Genomic DNA, 18,237 nt, shown 5'->3' with positions numbered 1-18,237 from the left:
AGTGCACTAGGTTCAAAAGTAATTATCCATCCTTTTTCACTTATTGAATATTTGGGTTGTGGCTATAAAACACAAAGAGGGAAAACCAAGAATTCTGAGACTGAGCCCAGCTACCCTATGGAAGAATCTCATTTTGGCCACTTCTGTCCAGAATCTTCGGGTCAGTGACCGCATCCCATGAATGTAGTTGAGGTTTAAAACATGGATGGACTGGAAAAGTCAAAGATTTGCTTTTCATCGCAGGTCTTTCTTCACCACCCACTAATTTGTCTGTGCATACTTGAACGCCACCCTACCGCCATTCATGAACAAGATACTTGAACTATTCTTCTAGGTTCAGCTGACTTGGATTTAGCGAATTATCCCTCCGACTTAGAGTAGTAACTCATTTTATGGTTATGTATCTTATGAAATAACAAAGTAGAATTAGCACTGCAGCACAACTGATGGCTATAGGAAGTCAGAAAAGCAGAGGTAATGAATTAGGAATGTTCATAACCGAAATTAGTCAAATTTGTGATTGTTTATTTCTACCTTGTTGTTGCCATTTCGAGATGACTTTACTGTGTATTGTTTTCAATGTTGGCACTGCTTTGGACGCTGACATTTTATTTGCATTCAGTTTGTAAATGAGAAGCACTTAATTTGGCCTCTACTCTGCTCTTTCGCAGTTACGGGGACCACGTTCAGCACTTCAAGGTGCTGCAGGACCGCTGCAGTCAGTACTACGTGTGGGACGAGGCCTTCTCCTCCCTCAACGAGCTGGTGGAGTTTTACCACAGCAACAGCATCGCTAAGGAGAGGACAGTGTTTCTCAGAGACCCCGAGCAATTCGCCAGGGTGAGCATATATGACTCAATGTTTCTTTCTTTCTGCCCAGCTTTTATTTAACCATGGCAACCATGGAAATTTATGCTTTTCTTCAGCATTTCAAACCCAAATTGAACAAGTGAAAAGAAATGCTTAGATTAAGTTTAATTTTTTTTTTCCAATTGGGCATGATTTTTGTTTTAGTTTAGAATTTTAAATATATTTATTGTCTTCTTTAAAAAATAACCATCTGCATAAGTGTGCAGACTTCATTTTTTTCACTATGCTCACCAAACCATAAAAACAACATCTGCTCCCATCAGCTATCTTCATCACTCTTCTTTGTGCTCACACTCGTCAAGAATCAGATGAAACTTTGCAATGCAGTAAAGTAATTACTGTCTGATGTCCTAAAGGTGTAAGCAAACACACAACTTACAGAGTTCATTTTTCATCTCGCTTCAACTTCGAGGCACGAGCTTTAAGTAATGGAGCTGACAGATCCAGGAGCGCTCCGCATGCTCGACGACTGCAACGGCAGAGTTTGATCCAAAGGTGCTACCTGTAATGAAAGATCACAGAAATCATTCAGAGTCCGTCGCTGAGATGACAGAACGCGACACGGGCGAGGAAAAGTGATTTTTTTTTTAAGCTACCAGCAAACGGGCTTTCTCACATGCAAAAGAATAAATTAGCTTCCTATATTTACACTTCAACACATTTTCCCCCCTGGGACGCCCACAGTCAGACCTTCTTCCACTCCTTCACAGACATATATAGATATATGTATACGGTGGTGTTCCCCTGGGGTAAGGTGATGATTAGACTGGCGTTAGAAGACAAGCTGGCACTGCATGGCAGCTATTCCTGTCAGTGGCAGACGAGCTGCACCCGCAGGCTTACGCAGTCACTACAGATGCTTTTTGATCCACAGCGGTGCTGAGAGCGCGTTGGTATCACTCTAGCAATGTCAGAGTGGAAATACTCATCAGGTTACATTTATTCCTCTTAGCTGACATGTGAGATCAGGACCCAGCTTATTGGAGGTAATTTATTAAGTGGCTGCTGTACGCCTGTCTACATGAGGGTTGAATGAAAAGGGTTAGCTGCCTTGTGGAAAAGTATGGGTTTGCATTAGGATGAATTCGTGCCTTTTGGCCTTATTTCTGATGGTTTAGTATAAGTTGTGTTTTTCCACAGGGGAAAGATTAGCTCTGAAGATGAAAATAGGAACGCGGGATGCAATTCAAATCAGTTTACTTATACGTTTATACAGCGCCAATTCAGAATATATTTTATATAGGGTCACTTTATAAGAAAATCTTTTCAATTCAATCACAAATACATTCCTATTGATCATAGCGGTCAAGCAGTACAGTGAGATCAGTTAATTATTTTAAGTTTCTATCTAAGGAAGCCATGTCAGACCCAGGATGATTTATGTGGTTTGGAAAAACTCCATTTAGATGGCTGCTTAGTTTTTGGATAAACTTTCAGAGTGTAATGCAGGCTTTCTGGCCAGTCTGAAATATATAATCCACTTGGTCTTAATGTCTACCCTGCTTCTTTTTGTCCTTCCTTTCTTAAATACTTTATTATACACCCCCCACTCTTCTGTTCTTCTTTGATTGCTTTCTTTCTGTCTCCTTGTGCCTATAATCTCTCTTTCCATCCTTCTTTCTTACCTTTTTTCTTTTAGTACTCCATTCCTTCAGTGTCCTTCCTTTTTTACTTTAATGTGTCCTTCTCTCCTTCCTTAAAATGTTTCATTTGTGTGTTATTTTTCTTTTCTTTGCATCCTTTTTTATTCTTCTATCTTCCTTTTTATGTATCTTGTATATGGCCCATCTTCCTCTATGCATCCCATGTGATCTTCCCTTCTTTCTTATGTCCGTCTTCTCTTGTCTCCTTGTGTCCTTCCTTCCCTCATCTCCTTCCTCATTTGTTTATGCTCTTCATTGTGTCATATCTCCCTCTAATACAAATATTATGTTGGGGAAATGCTTTTCCAGCTGCATGCTTCGATTTGTAATTTCATAAAATCACTTTTATTCATGTTTAAATATTACTTAAAATAACTTTAACCTTTACTACGGTAGCATAATCTCAACTTTACATTGACTTGATTAAAAAACAAACGTGTAACTTTCAATTTGAGGACATTTGCTAACGTTTTTACAAATTAACATGGTGTGACAGAGAGGTTCAGTTCTTTTAGCAAGCGGCTACGTGGCTGAACAAGGACCCATATTTATTTTGCCACCTCCCCCAGAGAGCAGGACGGAAAGGTTGTGAAGAAGAAAAAAAAAATCCTCAAAACTGCAGCGAGAAGTTTCATGTTTGGGTTACCAACTATCCATAGCAACTATTAGATTCTATCTACATGTTAGTTGGTTTTCATGATCCCAAAAAAAATGTCTTGTTTCCCACCATCACAAATGTAGGTGTGTAGAGTTCGCTGAACTCCACTGGCACTTTCACTGCAGCTGCACTTGAGGAGTGTTTCAGATGACAATGCGGAAAAGCCCCTTATACAAACTTTTTATGTTTTTCCTTAAATTGCCCTCATGTCTTTGAAAAGGACAATGATTCGAAAGAATATGGAAAAATCAACACGAGAATGTAGCCTTCATCACATAATCAGCCTTTTTTAATAGCTATCCAAGCGTGCAAACCTGCATAATAAAAATAATTATTCATTTAAACCACAAAAAAGTGTGGGATTATGCAAGAACATATTTATTTACTTTTTGTCGTTTTATACATCTTTAACATGGGTGTCGATATGTGTGGCCAGCAATGTGACCTTGAGTAGAATTAAGCTGTGCAGACATGAACTACAGTGTTAAGTTGAAACAACACAGTGATAAAAGTCTTTCAGAATGCATTTTTAGCCTTGACCAGCATAGGTTCAAAAACTGCTGCTTCTAATTGGCTGTAATTAAATATGTCACAATAATTTGCTCATAGTAAGATAACCATGTTGCTGCACTCACCTTAAGTCAGGGTCTAACAGCAAGTGACAGGGAACATAAAGGTCACATGACTCGTTAGAGCTTGATCTCATACACTCATGATGATGAGCTAATCATCCTGGTGTTAAAAACCAAATATAAAATCCCTGTTTTTCTGTGTGGTCGCCTCTAACAGAGCATAGAAGACCAGTTGGTTTTATAGTGATTGACTTTGGTCTCATAAACCTTAGGAAGGCAGGATGTATTGTTAAATGAATCCCTCCAGTAACAAGAATCCATTTTCTCTTTGGACTTGATTTATATTTTAATGAGAAAAAAGTATGATCTGAAGAAAATATGGATTATTAGAGAAGGCAAATTAGTTTCTCTGATTTGGTCCGTAATTAAGTTGATACGATAAAAAGCTCTTCATTTGTATTTCAGGATGGCTGTATGCTCTTTTAAAAATAAAATAAAAATCTATTTTTGGCTTCATGTGTGACAGCACGGGACTTTTTTATTGCAAATTGGAATAACTTTCAATGATGTATGGCAGATATAAGGCTTGTTAGAGAGGAGTAGCATCATGATCAGCGGAGCAGGCAGTCAAGTGAACGAGCCAGTAGAGAATGCACAGAATGTTGTGTGCCTGGAGATGGAGGCAGTGATGTTAGGGTGGATTGTTTACAACTGCAAGTACACAAGAACTATTTACCCTCGGCTGTTTGGGTTTTTCGCCATTTCTGTTGCAACTTTTTCTGCTGGCGTTGGTGACGAATATGATGATTTAGTCCAGATCATGGAAGAGATGGATCTGTTGCAAAACGTCCATCCATCTGGTGCATAGTCTGAGATACATCACTGCGGGATTTGTTTTGCTAACCCGGCAAGATCGCTACCACAATGTCACCTTTTTTATTTGCAAAGGTTACCACATACGAGAAAGGCCACAGAACTTGCAACATGACTTGACGCATGACTCACTGCTCATGCAGTTCCCACACTCTTGTCTCTTGGCTTGGCTTACGAGGAAATCTCAATGCAAACAGCTGTTATTTTAGCTGACAGTTGTTCATGGACTGGAACTACCGGTTCTGGCTCAGGTTGTTGGATGTCTTGGTGGTTCCTAACCTTGAATCCGAAACCATGTTGATTACAGCAACATGACTCCGCTGTTGATTACAGCGGAAAGTGAGACGAACTCTTAGGACCGTCTTTCATTCCAGACATGATGCTATGTCACAAGGAAAGTTGTTTTCACGTTTCAAAAATGTAATCTTCTCGTTGGATAAACATAAATTTCAAGTTTAAGCGCCTAAAACAATAATCAAAGTTTAAAGCTACAACAAATTTTGGATTATTGGGAATCTTTATCAAATTTCTGAATTATCCAAATTGGATGATATATAAAAAGAACTTTGACAAGAATTGACGAAGAATTTTACACATGGCAAGCATACTTTGATGTGTTAACGAAAGCAGAAAAAGAATACCAGAAAAACTCTTCACTTCCTCTAAACAAGACAAACATAGTTTTGTTTTTGTAAATCTGCTGTGCATGATTTACATAAATTGTTATCCTAAAATAAATTCTTTTAACAAGCAGGCAAAGAGGTTAAATATACTTGAACTCCAGTCCAATAAAGCAAACAGAGGTATGGCTGCAGAGAAAACATGTCACAACTCATAACAATATAAGATTTCTTTTAAAATTTGTTTTATTTTTAACGCACTCGCATCTTTCTGAACCTTGTCAGGACAGCGTTGGTCCAAAGCAGCTCAAAAACACGATCCACGTATATCAAGGAGCCTTGTCTGTTCTGATGCCATCTGCTATTTTAGTCCTGCGGACGCGTCGGGCCGCAGCTCCACAATTTTTTTTCTCCTTTAGATATCAACCATGGCCTTAAAAAGAAGCTCCCTTTGGAGTGAATGCAGGAAAAGGAGCAGAAGGGAGAAGGCGCTAGTGTAGCCCGCAGATAGCCAGTCACTACGGCTTTGTAGCATTTTAAAGATGATCGGATAAGGAAGCAATGTTGGAAGACTTTTTTTAAACTAAACTTTGCTATAAAATCTCTTCCCCATTTAATTTGTATTCTGCGTCTATAAAATGGGATAAAAACCAACAAAAAAGCAGTAATAACTGCAAAGAATATAGAATGTGTTGAATACAGGGGCTGTATGCTCATCTGAAGATGAGCCACATATATTGATCTTTGAGATGTGGGAGATTTACTGCAGTAAATCTGGTCCCTCAGACTCAGACAGCTCTTTTCACCCCAATGTTATGAAACGCGATTGTGTGGTATTTAGGAAGGCTGGACTTAAGCTTTCCATCAACTTTTTGAAATCCTGCATTTTATATTTCAGATCTAGTTATTGATATGCAATAGTAAGAGTGAAATACAGGGCTTTTTTTTGGTTTGGTTTTGTTTTCCCAGTTTTTGAGAGCAGCCAAACTGTTGCTTTTGTAGCCGGGTGATGTTCAGATGAACACGACTGGTTTTAAACTCCCAGGAAAAGCGTTCCGTTTTCCCAGTCAGATTTATTGCCAATGTGATTCTTGTTTAAAAAAATTTGCCTCGTGATCCCACTGTGTGATTCAAGTGACTGGGAAGGGAATGCGTTCAGTTCTCGTAACGAGGACATCTGGAGCAGGTGCACGGGAGGAATTTAGCTGGAGGGCGCCGCAATGGTGCTTAAACACACAAAAACGAAAGTTGTCACATGGGAGGCAGGTAAAATGTACGACCTAAATAGAGTGGCAGTCTGATTCGATCCAGCGGGAGCCACTGATGCAAGAAAATAATCCACATCTACTTTGTTTCATGATAAGGCAGTGTTTTTAATAAATGGCAATTAATGTGCGTTGAAACTGAGTAGACTGAGTTAGCTTAGTTCAGAGTTGCAACATCTTTATGTGGTTTATTAATGACCTTGACTTGACTTTACTCATCACTCTACAGCATGGTGAAATCTTTCCCTAAAAGTCCCTCCATCTGTTTATAACTAGCATTTATTTTTTTCAAACTCACTAGCCTTATGGGAGGAAAGTGAGGAGCTTTCCTCTTTTGCTTCTCTAAAAGTAATTAAAAAAACAAAAATATTTTATCTGTAAATATATTAACATAAAAATATGCTTCCCTTGATGTCGTTTCTAACAGACAAGCTAGCATTGGTACTGCAGCACAGCTACTCTCAGCAGGAATGTAGAAAAAAGAAGTCTCACAATTGTTTATGATATATCCGGTTTTTATTTGTAAGGTTACAATTGTTTGGGCTTGTAATCACAATAACATCTGCTCAGTAGTTTCAAAATTGGTTAATAAATACGTTAATATTAAGAACATTAACTCTGTATACTTGTTGGCCACAAGTATACAGAGTTCTTAAGCAAAGAAAAGTTATTTTTTCGCTCATGCTCCTAAGAAGGAAAGCTGAAACAAAAGCACTGTGGTATTAACATATTCATTGAAAGCATCCTCATGTTGTTGCTTATTGTGACATAAGATATACAGTAGATAATTTCTGAAGGAAAGTTGCTGTTTTGCTGCTAATTTTTAAAAAAAGTTAATAAAATTAAAAATCAAATAAAAAAATAAAACTAAGAAAATTTGAATTATAAATCTCATAAAAAAATACTTCTGATATTGATGAACACCAAATCACTTAATTACAGGATTGCTTTTTCTTTGTTTCTGCTATATGGGCCAGTTTCACAGACACAAATGAACTGAATACTGCTTTAATTGCGTATCCCTCTTTTTGTATTGTCATCCCCATTGTGCTGTCAGTCCTTCCAAACTAAATCCTTCCCAGCTCATTACATGGCTATTTTTTTTTAAATCTGTGCACAGCAGAATAGAAAATAATTTTCAGCCTTTTCTTTTTCATATTTTACCCCACCTCATCCTTTATATCCCCCTGTTCCTGTTCCACTAAGTTTTCTTTTTCAAACAAAAACCCCTGTCGAAGCAAAAAAAAAATTTGGACCTTTCTGTCATGTATCCCTCATCAGTCTGTTTTTTTTTTTTTTTTCTTTTCATGGCTGAAACACAAACAGGATGAAAGACTTTCTGCCTTAAATATCATGGGTGAAAAAATGTGGAGACAAAATTAGAACAAAGACACAGCCTGTTCACATTACTAATTAAATTGTACCACTGTGAGTGCTCTTTCCGGGTTGAAGTGGATCGTGAAAAGGATGCCAAAAATTGATGGGTCCTGTTACTCCTTCCAAGCTATCACTAATCACAAACCGGCACAGAAAAAAAGAATGGGCCATTCTTTAATCGTCACTCATGTGTCCACACAAGGACGCTCACACGGCTCCAGCTTGTGTCTTATCACTCCCAAGCAGCATGTAGTACCTTGCAAAAAATATTAATATACATTGAATATTCCACATCTTGCCAAATAACAGCCAATAAAGCCGGAACTTTATTGGGGTGGCACTTTTCAAAACCAGGAGTTTGCGGTAGCTCTTAACAGTGACGCCCCCAAAATTGTATTTAATATTTTTTTTAGCATTTAGAATAGAATTGAACCGGGTTTTAAAATTTAAGCATATTTTAAAAATATACTTATATATATTTAAAGTAGTTTGTTTCTTGTTTTCATTCAATAAAAAAATCAAATTAGATTTAAATTGGTTTTATTCATATAGTGCCATCTCACAATAACGCCATCTCGTGACACTTTGCAAAACAAACAGATTGAGTTTGTGTGCAGCAATATTAAAATGTAGATTTAATCATGACATGAGTTATGAATATGGGGGCGAGTTGGTGGCTTTTTAACTGTCTCTTTTTTTTAAGGTTTTATTGGCCTTTATTTGATAATAAATTGACAGGAAAGTGGGTAATGAAAGAAGGAGGAAGACATGCGGCAAAGGTCACCAGGCTGGGAATTGAACCTGTGGACGGCCATGTGGAGGACTAAGGCCTCCATCTGTGGGTTGTGCCCAACCCCTGCGCCACCACTGCACCCCGTAACTCTCTTTTGATCCTAGCTTTTGTACCTTACTCAAATTTATTCTTGGTTTTGTTTCTCCTTACCTGTGCATGTGAACCATCACCTTCAGCCTGAGTACTAAACAGACAAACCTACAGTCTCCTAATATCCAGAATTTTTGCAATGATACTTTGGCACATTGACACACATGTATTCAAGCAGCATTAGTATTCCTTTCAGCCTCTCGGTTCGCTCCTAGCTCATACCGCATCCGCTCTCCTCTGCGGGAGCGCAGCTGACAGCTAAGAGGTTAGCTACGTTTAAGATGTTCCCTCCGAAAATAGCCGCTTTTATTCTGCTGCTCTTAAACTGCTTTTACTTCACCAGTCAACACATATCAGAGGAGGCCGGCTATCAGGGGAGAAGAAAAGCACTACTTCTGTTTAAGCTCAAAGAAAACACAGCGAGACAGAGAAAGCTCGCCATCTGAGGACTGAAGTGAAGGCAGTTCCCCCCCATCACAGCCCCAGATGTTTTGCTGATGTTTCTTATCGCCGTTTTCTGTAGGTGTGCATATCTGACCGTCAGGCTCGTCGTTCTATATTTAAAAGCGCCTTTCCTGTTGTAACCTTTTCAAGTTATATTCTGACACTTTTTAAAGTCGGAGTTGTGTAACTTTCATGCTTCAAGAAGATGATGAAATTTTTATAAAAGCACATGCCGCTCGTCAGGCTGGACCAGAAAGCTGCGCTGCGATCTAAAATATTTTCCCTAATTGAGATTTGCTGTGCAACACCAGCAGTTGTTTAGTAACAGCGTGCTAGATTCAAGAACTTTAATAAATTATAGGTTTTTTGAGTAGAGGGACTGAAAGAGGTTTTGTCTACACAAGGAGGAAAAAGAAAACAATTGTTTTTCTTTCTTTGATTAGTTTGACATGTAGGAGATTGCTTGTCGCTATGCCCTCATTCCTGAGAAATATTTTTAACTACAGTAAAACAGACAAACAGCTCCATATATAAACAGATGCAAGAAAGATGGGAAATCTCCTGCATTCTGACACCCACAGCATTACATTTACAACTATGTTTTTCACCTCCAATGAGTCAAAATTAGAGATCTCACTCTCCAGTTACATAAAGCTTTGACCTTTTGGCACTAATTTTATTCAATTCAGATTCATCTTTAAGAGCTGCTACATGAGAAGATATAAAAATAATATGTCAAATATTTTTTCTGGCCTTTCGGCTCCTAGTAATTATTTTACTAGGAGAGACAAAACATCCCAGCACATGTGTGAAATAGTGATCGCTGTAAAACAGAGTTTATGGAATTTTGAACAAAACTAAAAAAAGTTTGTGCTTGATATTTTAAACTGTCTTTACTGTCTTATATTAGCAATGAGTATAATATTCTAGCATTTCTCCCTTTAATGATTGCGTAGCTCAACGATTAATGACAGTTTCCTGCTAATTCAGATAGCTTGTGCTCAGCTCATTCAAATTTTAAAACAAACTAAACAAAACCCACAATAATTTAGACATATCAAGTGTACTTTTAGACCTTATTGAAATGTCTATGGACTATTTAAACATTGTTTAAACATGTCCAACTGTAAATATCCCTTATAGAGTTCCTTACTATTCTTTAGAGATTGCATACTTTTCTTAATTTGGAGACTTTTGAAAAGCCTACCAATATTTTCAAGTCTGGTTTCTTCCATGACAGAGCTTAAAATCTAAAAATGAACAAAACACAGTAAGTTTGGTCCATTATTTTGAATCGACTGAATATCTATTGGCTCAGAGTCAATTTCTTCCTTCACCAATTTAAGAAAAGGTTCTCTAATCAGAGTTTTTAGGACTTAAAACAGCAATATGATTAAAACTGCAAATGGCAAAGGTTTGTAATGACAAGCAGCACCAGAAGTGTCTAGCTATGTGCTGGAGCTTGAATGTACAACCAACATACCTAAGTTGAAAATATTCATTTCAGTAGCTTCTTCCGTCTTTGTGCTTCTACCGACTTTATTTTTAAACACCTCACTCACGCTGAAAATAGCAACCTTTGACTCCTCTTCCCTCAGAACCAGCTTCCACATCAAAAGCCTTGTGTCATACGCTCGCCAATCCGAAACAGAACATCTTACTTTTCTCTTAATAATTCTAATAATTTGGCTGATTTACTACAATGTCAATGTATTTTTTTGTTATTATTTCTGATCCAAAAAAATAAAAAATACAGTTAGAGTACTTCACAGAGGCAGCATTCTCTTTATTCTGGACCGGGTTGTGGATGTTGAATTAAATAATACCTCTCCAAAGATGAAAAACAAAAACTATTCTGAGTTTTACCATTTCTTCAGTCGAGAGTTTTCTCTTCCAGTCCCTTTGAAATATTGTTTTTTTTGGGAGAAAATTTCAAAAAATAATGATGAGGAATAAAAGATCTTAACTGTAGTCGGAAGATTAAAAATAAAAATACAGCAAGGCATAGTTATTGCGAACACTTCATGAAATGTGTTGCAATACTTCTGACACCAGATTGTTTTAAAAGAGTCTTAAGGAGGCAAAAAAGCAATCTGTGATTTCCAGTTGAAATTAATTAAGCGTATGTTTTTAATGTCCATTATGATAAATAAATAAACAAGACAAATAAAAAGTTTTGAAGACATGCTATAAGTTGTTGTGCAGCAGAAATTTAATTGGAGTTAATTAAATCACATGATACTCAGCCCAGGTTGCTGTGGCTTAGCCCTCCTACATGCATGGGGCTGGTCTCCAATGACTCAGACTCTCCACTCATTGTATGTTTCTTTCTTGAAATGTGTCTGTGGGAATAGTGCTGAGTCACACTTACACTTAAATCACATGTTTGCTTTTTCGTCAAACTTGTAATTTATTAATAATTAATATTTGTCTGAAAACATTTCCTATTTCCTACTTGTAATGTTTTACAGTGGACATTATATTACATTATGAGACTAACACAGACTCATAGCAAAAAAAAAAAAAATCTAATTTTTGTTGGCAAGCTTCGAACAAAAGAAGGAAATAAAGACGCAGCGTAGTCCCTTGATGTCCATAAATATTACACATTGTTCCATTTTTTTCAAATAGATATCTGAAATGACCCAAAAAGCTTGGATTAAAAATGAATATTGTTAGGACATTTTAATGAGGTATTTGCATCAGGGAAAAGTGAATATATTGAAGTTTTTTTTGCTTAAAAAAGGCACTGAACGTCATACTTCAATTGTTTTTTTTACATATTTTAATATCAGACAAAGGTAACATTAGCAGTTTAAAAACGCTGTTCTTCAAATTGTAGTTTAACATATTAAGGGGATAAAAAAAACTTCCATCCTAACTTGTCCTGTGTTAAAAAAGTAACTACTCCCAGAATTAGTAACTGGTTCAGCCAGCATTGGTTTCCAACTGCTGTCATCAAGCGTTTTACGGTGAGTAGCGATGAGTCTTTTACATCAGAGGGATGAATTTTGGCCCACTTATCGCTGCTTCAGATGATTGTACTGCTGCATAATCCATGTGCACTTCAGCTAAGGGTCACAAGCTGATGATATTCTCCTTCAGGATTTTCTACTAGAGAATATATGGCTGTGAAGCAGCACAGCGGCCACAGATAGTTACAGTACCGTATATTGTCATATGCGTTTGAGATGCTGTGTTAGTTTTACTCTAAGTGTGATTGGAGCATGCCTATAGGAAAATTGATGTTTCTCTCATTAGTCCACAGCATAATTTTCCCATAAATCTTGAAGATTATCAAATATTTGACGAATTTGACAAGACTTCTGTTATTCTTCATCAGCTCTGGTTTCGGCCCTGCGTGGCTCCCGTGGCCGGCATTTTAGGTCCCTGCAGTACTTTAGCTGTTTCTCATCTCCTTTTGAATTTATTAAGATGTGTTGCTGTTTAGCATCTTTTAATATCTTTTAGCCTCTATTTAAGTAATGTGCTGAGTGTTCTGGTCTAGCGGAAATCAGGCCTCAGTGTGGCCAGGTAAATGGAACAAAAAAAAAAAAAACATTGGTTTATCAAAGTTAATTCATAATTTCACAAAGAAAGGTGATTAGTTTCTCCATATAGCATGAGATAAGCTTTGTATTCACTGTTTGTCTAATGAATAAAATTATTGTTTAAAAGCTGCTTTATGGATTTTCTAAAGAACGGCTGTTCTCGGCTTCCTTAAAAATGTCTTGCTGGTCACCAAATTCCCGCCATTCACTACTGCAGGAGATGGAAATTCAACTTTTCAAAATGGCATTCCACTCATATTCTTTTCTTGCTTATAAAGGGAGTGTCTCAGCGATTTTAACAAACGTTTCTCTCTCTTTCTTCTTCCCCCAGCGTCCCCATCACGCCCATGCTCTCTTCGACTTCAACCCCCACCACCCGTCGCAGCTGCGCTTGGTGCGTGGAGATGTCATCGAACTCGTTGACTGCTCTGACTCGGTACGTTGGAGGGGTCGCTGTCACGGACGAGTGGGCTACTTCCCCCCCGAGTACGTCCAGCCCATTTATCAATACCAGTGACCCCATATGATGACAAAGACACGGCCATTACCCGAGGGTTTGTCCACCAGGCATCGCGACCCCAAACTTCCACCCCGTAAAAAACAAACACTGCTCTCCTTCTCCACGGCTTCCCACTGACCTCTGGAGTGAATGACTGACTGAGGCTTTAATGAACTGATTCCTCTTATGTCCAGGTCATCTCAGCTTTCACTCTCTTCCGCTTGATTCTTCATCTCAACGATAAAAGTGACAGTCAAAAACGCACATGATCCCAGGCGTAATTATTCCTTTTATCTTTACAAGAGTTGGTGAACCCTTGCCAAGGTGACAAGTGAAGGCCCCGAGGAAGTTTTTCCCTCTGCAGATTTTCTCCAGTATCCTTCAGAAGGACATCCAGTGAAGAGCAGCAACTCTGAGGTTGATTATTTGTAAGGAACATCTGGAGATGACGACAAACAAACCTGTCGACTTCAAAGGCCATTGTATGAGAAGATTGTCTGTTACAGGGAGTTTAGATGCAAATCTGACTGAGTTTTGCATCTAAACTCAGATGTGTGTGGGCATGTATGGTATGTCTTGTAGAGAGTTGATTATGAACCACTAAAGGAAGTTCTCCGTAGTGCAGTGAGGACTCGGTTATGATACAGTATTGAAAATACACTGCTTAAAATGTAATGAGCTTATTTTGTTCACCGTCCATTTCTGTACATGTATTTATTCCTACTCATATGTGTTCTATAAAAAAGCATATATTGTAAATAGAATTATTCATTACCGGAAGGAAACATTTGACAACATTTACAATATGAACTTGGGCTGAAATCAATTAAACAAATTGATACATTTACATCTTTGAACCTGTTCTCTTAGCATAAGATAAATAAAAGAAAATATTAGTCCTCAGTTTGTCTTTTGCAATAATTATAAGTCACAATTTAATAGTGTTACACTTAAAAAAGAGAAAATTTTGAAAAAAAAATGCAACCAATTACATTTAAAAGATATAGAAGCATATATTTTGGCTTTAAGTAGGTTTATTTTTACAACTTTTTTGTCTGCTAAATATATATATAAATAAAACTACAACCAGGGGAAAAATTGGGTGATTGCAAAACAAGACTCAAATGGTGACAGTACAGTTATTGTAAAAAGAAAATACATCCCCTTAACATTCTGTTTTCACATTTTTGGTCACATCTAGGGTTTTCCCATTTTTTCTGTTTGGTTTTTTGTTTGTTTTGTTTTTTTATCAAACTTTTCCACTCTGACTTTGTTGAATAAATAATGACACGCTGACATCTGTGGTGTGGGATCTTGTACACCTCAGGTGGGATTTAAATAATTGAAGGACCTGGTAGAGATGAGCTCTTATTTACCTTAAGACTCTGGAACTAACTGGAGGTGTACTTTCTGTTTACTGTGACTTTAGAGGACGATCACCATAGTAAACCCTTTGTGCCAACAGCTATTTGTTTAATGGATCTAGAAAGGACATGCCCTTCCTTTACTTAATTACTGTTTTAAATGATTTCTAAACACCACCCTGCACATGGGTGTAAACAGTATTATGTTATTTCATTTAAGTGGCTTTAGTACTTTTCACTCATACGTTCCAATAAGAGCAAAAACTAATCTGATTCTGAGAAACCTCATCCATTCACTACCAGTAAAGGCACTGACCAAATCATTTGTCTTTACACAGCCGTCTTAATCACTGAAGTTGCAAATGTGGATTATGCTTTCATCAAAGCTACTCTCATAAATATATTCCTACATAGATAATCATAAATATCTACTCTGGTATTTTCGACCATATTGCAAATTATAGAGTGGATACCAAAGGGTGCTATATTTTGAGCATTATCTTCAACCTTATGATATTTGGTATTCAGAGCAAGTAAACAACTCACTGAATCTCTGCCAAACATGTTCATGGTGGGCAACTAACTCCTAAGAGTGCTGTCAGACAATTAGTGCTTGGACAATTAGAAATGATGAAGAAATTACTGACAGGTCAGTGGAGAGAAATGAAATTGAAGACGGGTTATATTCATAATGCGTTGATCACTAAAGTCATTCACAAGCACTATTACAAATTTACTGGCCTAGGTTCCTTTCTCTCCAGAGATTTTTCAGTGTTTCTTCAACCCAGAATGTCTGATTGTCTTCGATTTCTAGATGTAATCGCTGGTCAAAAGTAATTTATAATTTAAGTATTCATGCCACATATATATAGTGAATAGACCAGCAGTCAATTTCAAAGCAAACAGCATATGAATAAAAAAGTCTGACTTGTCAATAAACTCATCTTCTGTATTTGATGATGAGTCAGAGGAGAGCTCACTCCAGTCCGCTTGTGTTATCAACATATTATCAGGTCAAACTTTATCCAGAGAGCTCTCTGACGGTGCATGAGCAACAATTTCTCTCTGTTTGAATTGAAGCTGGCAGCAGCAGGGTTGTAGTCTGTAATTCCCAGAGACTGAATCGCTTGAATTTGTTCTCCTTTTACGCTCTTTTCTCCTTGTGTTGTTTTTGTCAAACCAGCCTTTTTTCCCCCTCTTCAAAGAGTCACCTCTGGCTCTCCTGTGACAGGTAGTCAATAAACTAACACCATTCTGGAGGAGAGCATGGGAGAACAAAGGAGTTAAAGGTGTACCACAAATAGAATGGCTGTAATCTTCCTCTGATACTTTTGGAAGCTGCTGAGCCACTTTGAAGTCTCTGTGTGGCAATAGATACGTGTCTCATACAGTGTAAAAGCTCTAAACTTCGTTGTCACAAAGCAAAATGCATTGGGGAAAAGTAACTTGATGAGGCAGAGTCAAACAGGCTGTGATTATGACGAGAAAAATGACAACAACAAAAAAAATCTGGGGTATGGCAAGAAGAGAAAAACAAGACGATCCAGAATAAAGAGGAACGATGGCCTATACTGAGGAAGCAGAGTGTCAGAAACACAAAGAAAATCATCAGCAAAAAAAGTTTTAGAATGCAAACAGCGAAGGAAGGTGTGTGAGGTGTGACATCACTGCTGTTCTACAAAAAAAAAAAAACTGAACCAGTTTATGATACACACTGGCCTCCAGCTGAATAATTCCCAGTAAAGAAAGGCATATTAATTTTGGAGAACAGCTCTGTAAAGAAGCACTTTGACACACTGAGATTCTAGTACAGCTTTGGCTTCTAAGGCCAAAAATATGCTATTCTTGATTGTTTTTTGATGGATTTAGTTTTTTCTCAGTATATGAGAAAATCTTCATCAAGACGTTTTTTTAATTACATTTTTTTTTTTTCACCTAAAGTTATGAAATATTAAAGCCAAGGCAAGAGGAGTCACACAATAAATAGCCCACCCAAATACAATGTGTTTTTATTCTGTGGAAATCTTCTATATTTGTTTTGAATTATTTAGATTTTCAACAACAAAAAAGCTTGTTTTATTCAGAACTTTGTTTTTTAAATAGGACAGAAAGGGGAAATTCATACCTTCCTGTCTGCCCCCTGCATGTCGGGCTTTACCTCCCACATTCTTGTGACACACAGTCTGTGTGCACTGACATTTCAAATGATAGAGCTCCCATTGAAATGGTGGCACTAAATACACAACACATGACAACCGTACTGAGTCATTGCAGAGGTGTTTTCTTCTGCTAAGAAAGTTGATGAATCACTACCTCATCTCCCCCTAATAGACTGAAGTGAAACCTGCAGGTTACTTGGCCCCTAAAGACAGAAGCTAACAGCTAGTCTGAGGGGTGCAAAGACTAACGTGGACTTCTACCATTTTAAGCAACTCCAGTCTTAGAGACGTGATAGTCTTTCATGTGAATGGTATTTCCAGAACAAGGGTTGTGTTCTCACCTGCTAATTTTGGTCGGCTTTAAATGGATCACAGTTTGTTTCCTCCCTTGGTCTGGACCTTTTGTGGAGGTGAGAAATATTTGCTTGCCAAGTCGAGAAATGCCTGTAATAGAGGACGAAAATAACATAACATGCAAAACTTTTTAGATGTCTCCTTTTTTTTTTTTTTTTTTACCAAAAACTATTTTCATGTAGGCAAAAGACAAAACTGTAGCTTTTGCAACTGTATTATTCCAAATCTTGAAGCTGAGTTTGCTATGAAGATTTCTCAGATGTTCCTCATCACGAAGTCAACGAACAATCTGCAAAATGGTAACAGATGTTCTGTATCATCAATTCTTAAATAGAGTCTGTGCAGCAGATTGTCATATCAAATCACATTCCATGAATGTATGTCGCTCCCAGAGCACTTTAAGAAAGGATGGCACGATGTCATAGCCTGAAGCCAATTTGAACACTTTTCCCCCCAAAGGCACAAAGTTTCTACAGAGGAGTCCCCTGCACTGACACTATGTCAGCCCACTGTGCCATAGACATGAGCAGACTGTCTGAAGTGCTCTCCAACAGCCTGTCATAAGTGTGGAAACAGCCTGAAAAAGTTGAAAAGGTCATAGATGTCCAATTTCGGCAGTGCATGAAGCAAAAAAAAAAATGTCAAAAAGAATGAATTCAAATATGAACATGACTCAAATATGAATAAAATAAGACATTAAAACTTTGGAAAATGTGCTTATAGAGTGCAAAATATGTAAAAAAAAAAAAAAAAAGTTTATCTTTTTTTCCTATACACCAGTTCTAATAAGCTCCAGGGAAATGCTATAGGATGGCTGCTTTTTCAGTTTCATTTGAAAGGACAGTTTTTTGTTGTTGTTGCATGCAATAAAGTTTCTAGTCATCACAGCCATATTACACATGTGCACCTAAAGTCTGCTAAAAATATGTGCACCACTTATCACTGGCCATTTCTGTGAGGTCTAGAGCTCCCAAAGTGACACTCCTGAACCATCCTGTTGACCCCTTTTTTATTACACAGTGAAGTAAAAAATTATGCTGGCCTGTGTTACCTAAAAACAGTTATTTGAGGTTAAATCTGGTTATTGGAATATTAAACAAAAATC

General features: G+C 37.5%; 1 protein-coding gene across 1 annotated transcript in view; it reads left to right on the top strand.

Annotated features, from left to right (window-relative positions):
- Window positions 1-14,158, top strand: part of grapa (GRB2 related adaptor protein a) — a 33,217-nt gene extending 19,059 nt beyond the window's left edge. The window contains exons 4-5 of the mRNA XM_032586869.1: window positions 672-840; window positions 13,088-14,158. Of these exons, the coding sequence (XP_032442760.1) occupies window positions 672-840; window positions 13,088-13,273 (355 nt within the window). The 3' untranslated portion in view covers window positions 13,274-14,158. The remainder of the gene's footprint in view (window positions 1-671; window positions 841-13,087) is intronic.
- Window positions 14,159-18,237: the final 4,079 nt, after the last annotated feature.

Source organism: Xiphophorus hellerii, chromosome 16 (assembly GCF_003331165.1).
Source record: "Xiphophorus hellerii strain 12219 chromosome 16, Xiphophorus_hellerii-4.1, whole genome shotgun sequence".
NCBI classification, from domain to species: Eukaryota; Metazoa; Chordata; class Actinopteri; order Cyprinodontiformes; family Poeciliidae; genus Xiphophorus; species Xiphophorus hellerii.
The sequence above is the reverse complement of the archived record's forward strand: the minus strand, read 5'-3'. Positions and strand labels throughout refer to the sequence as shown.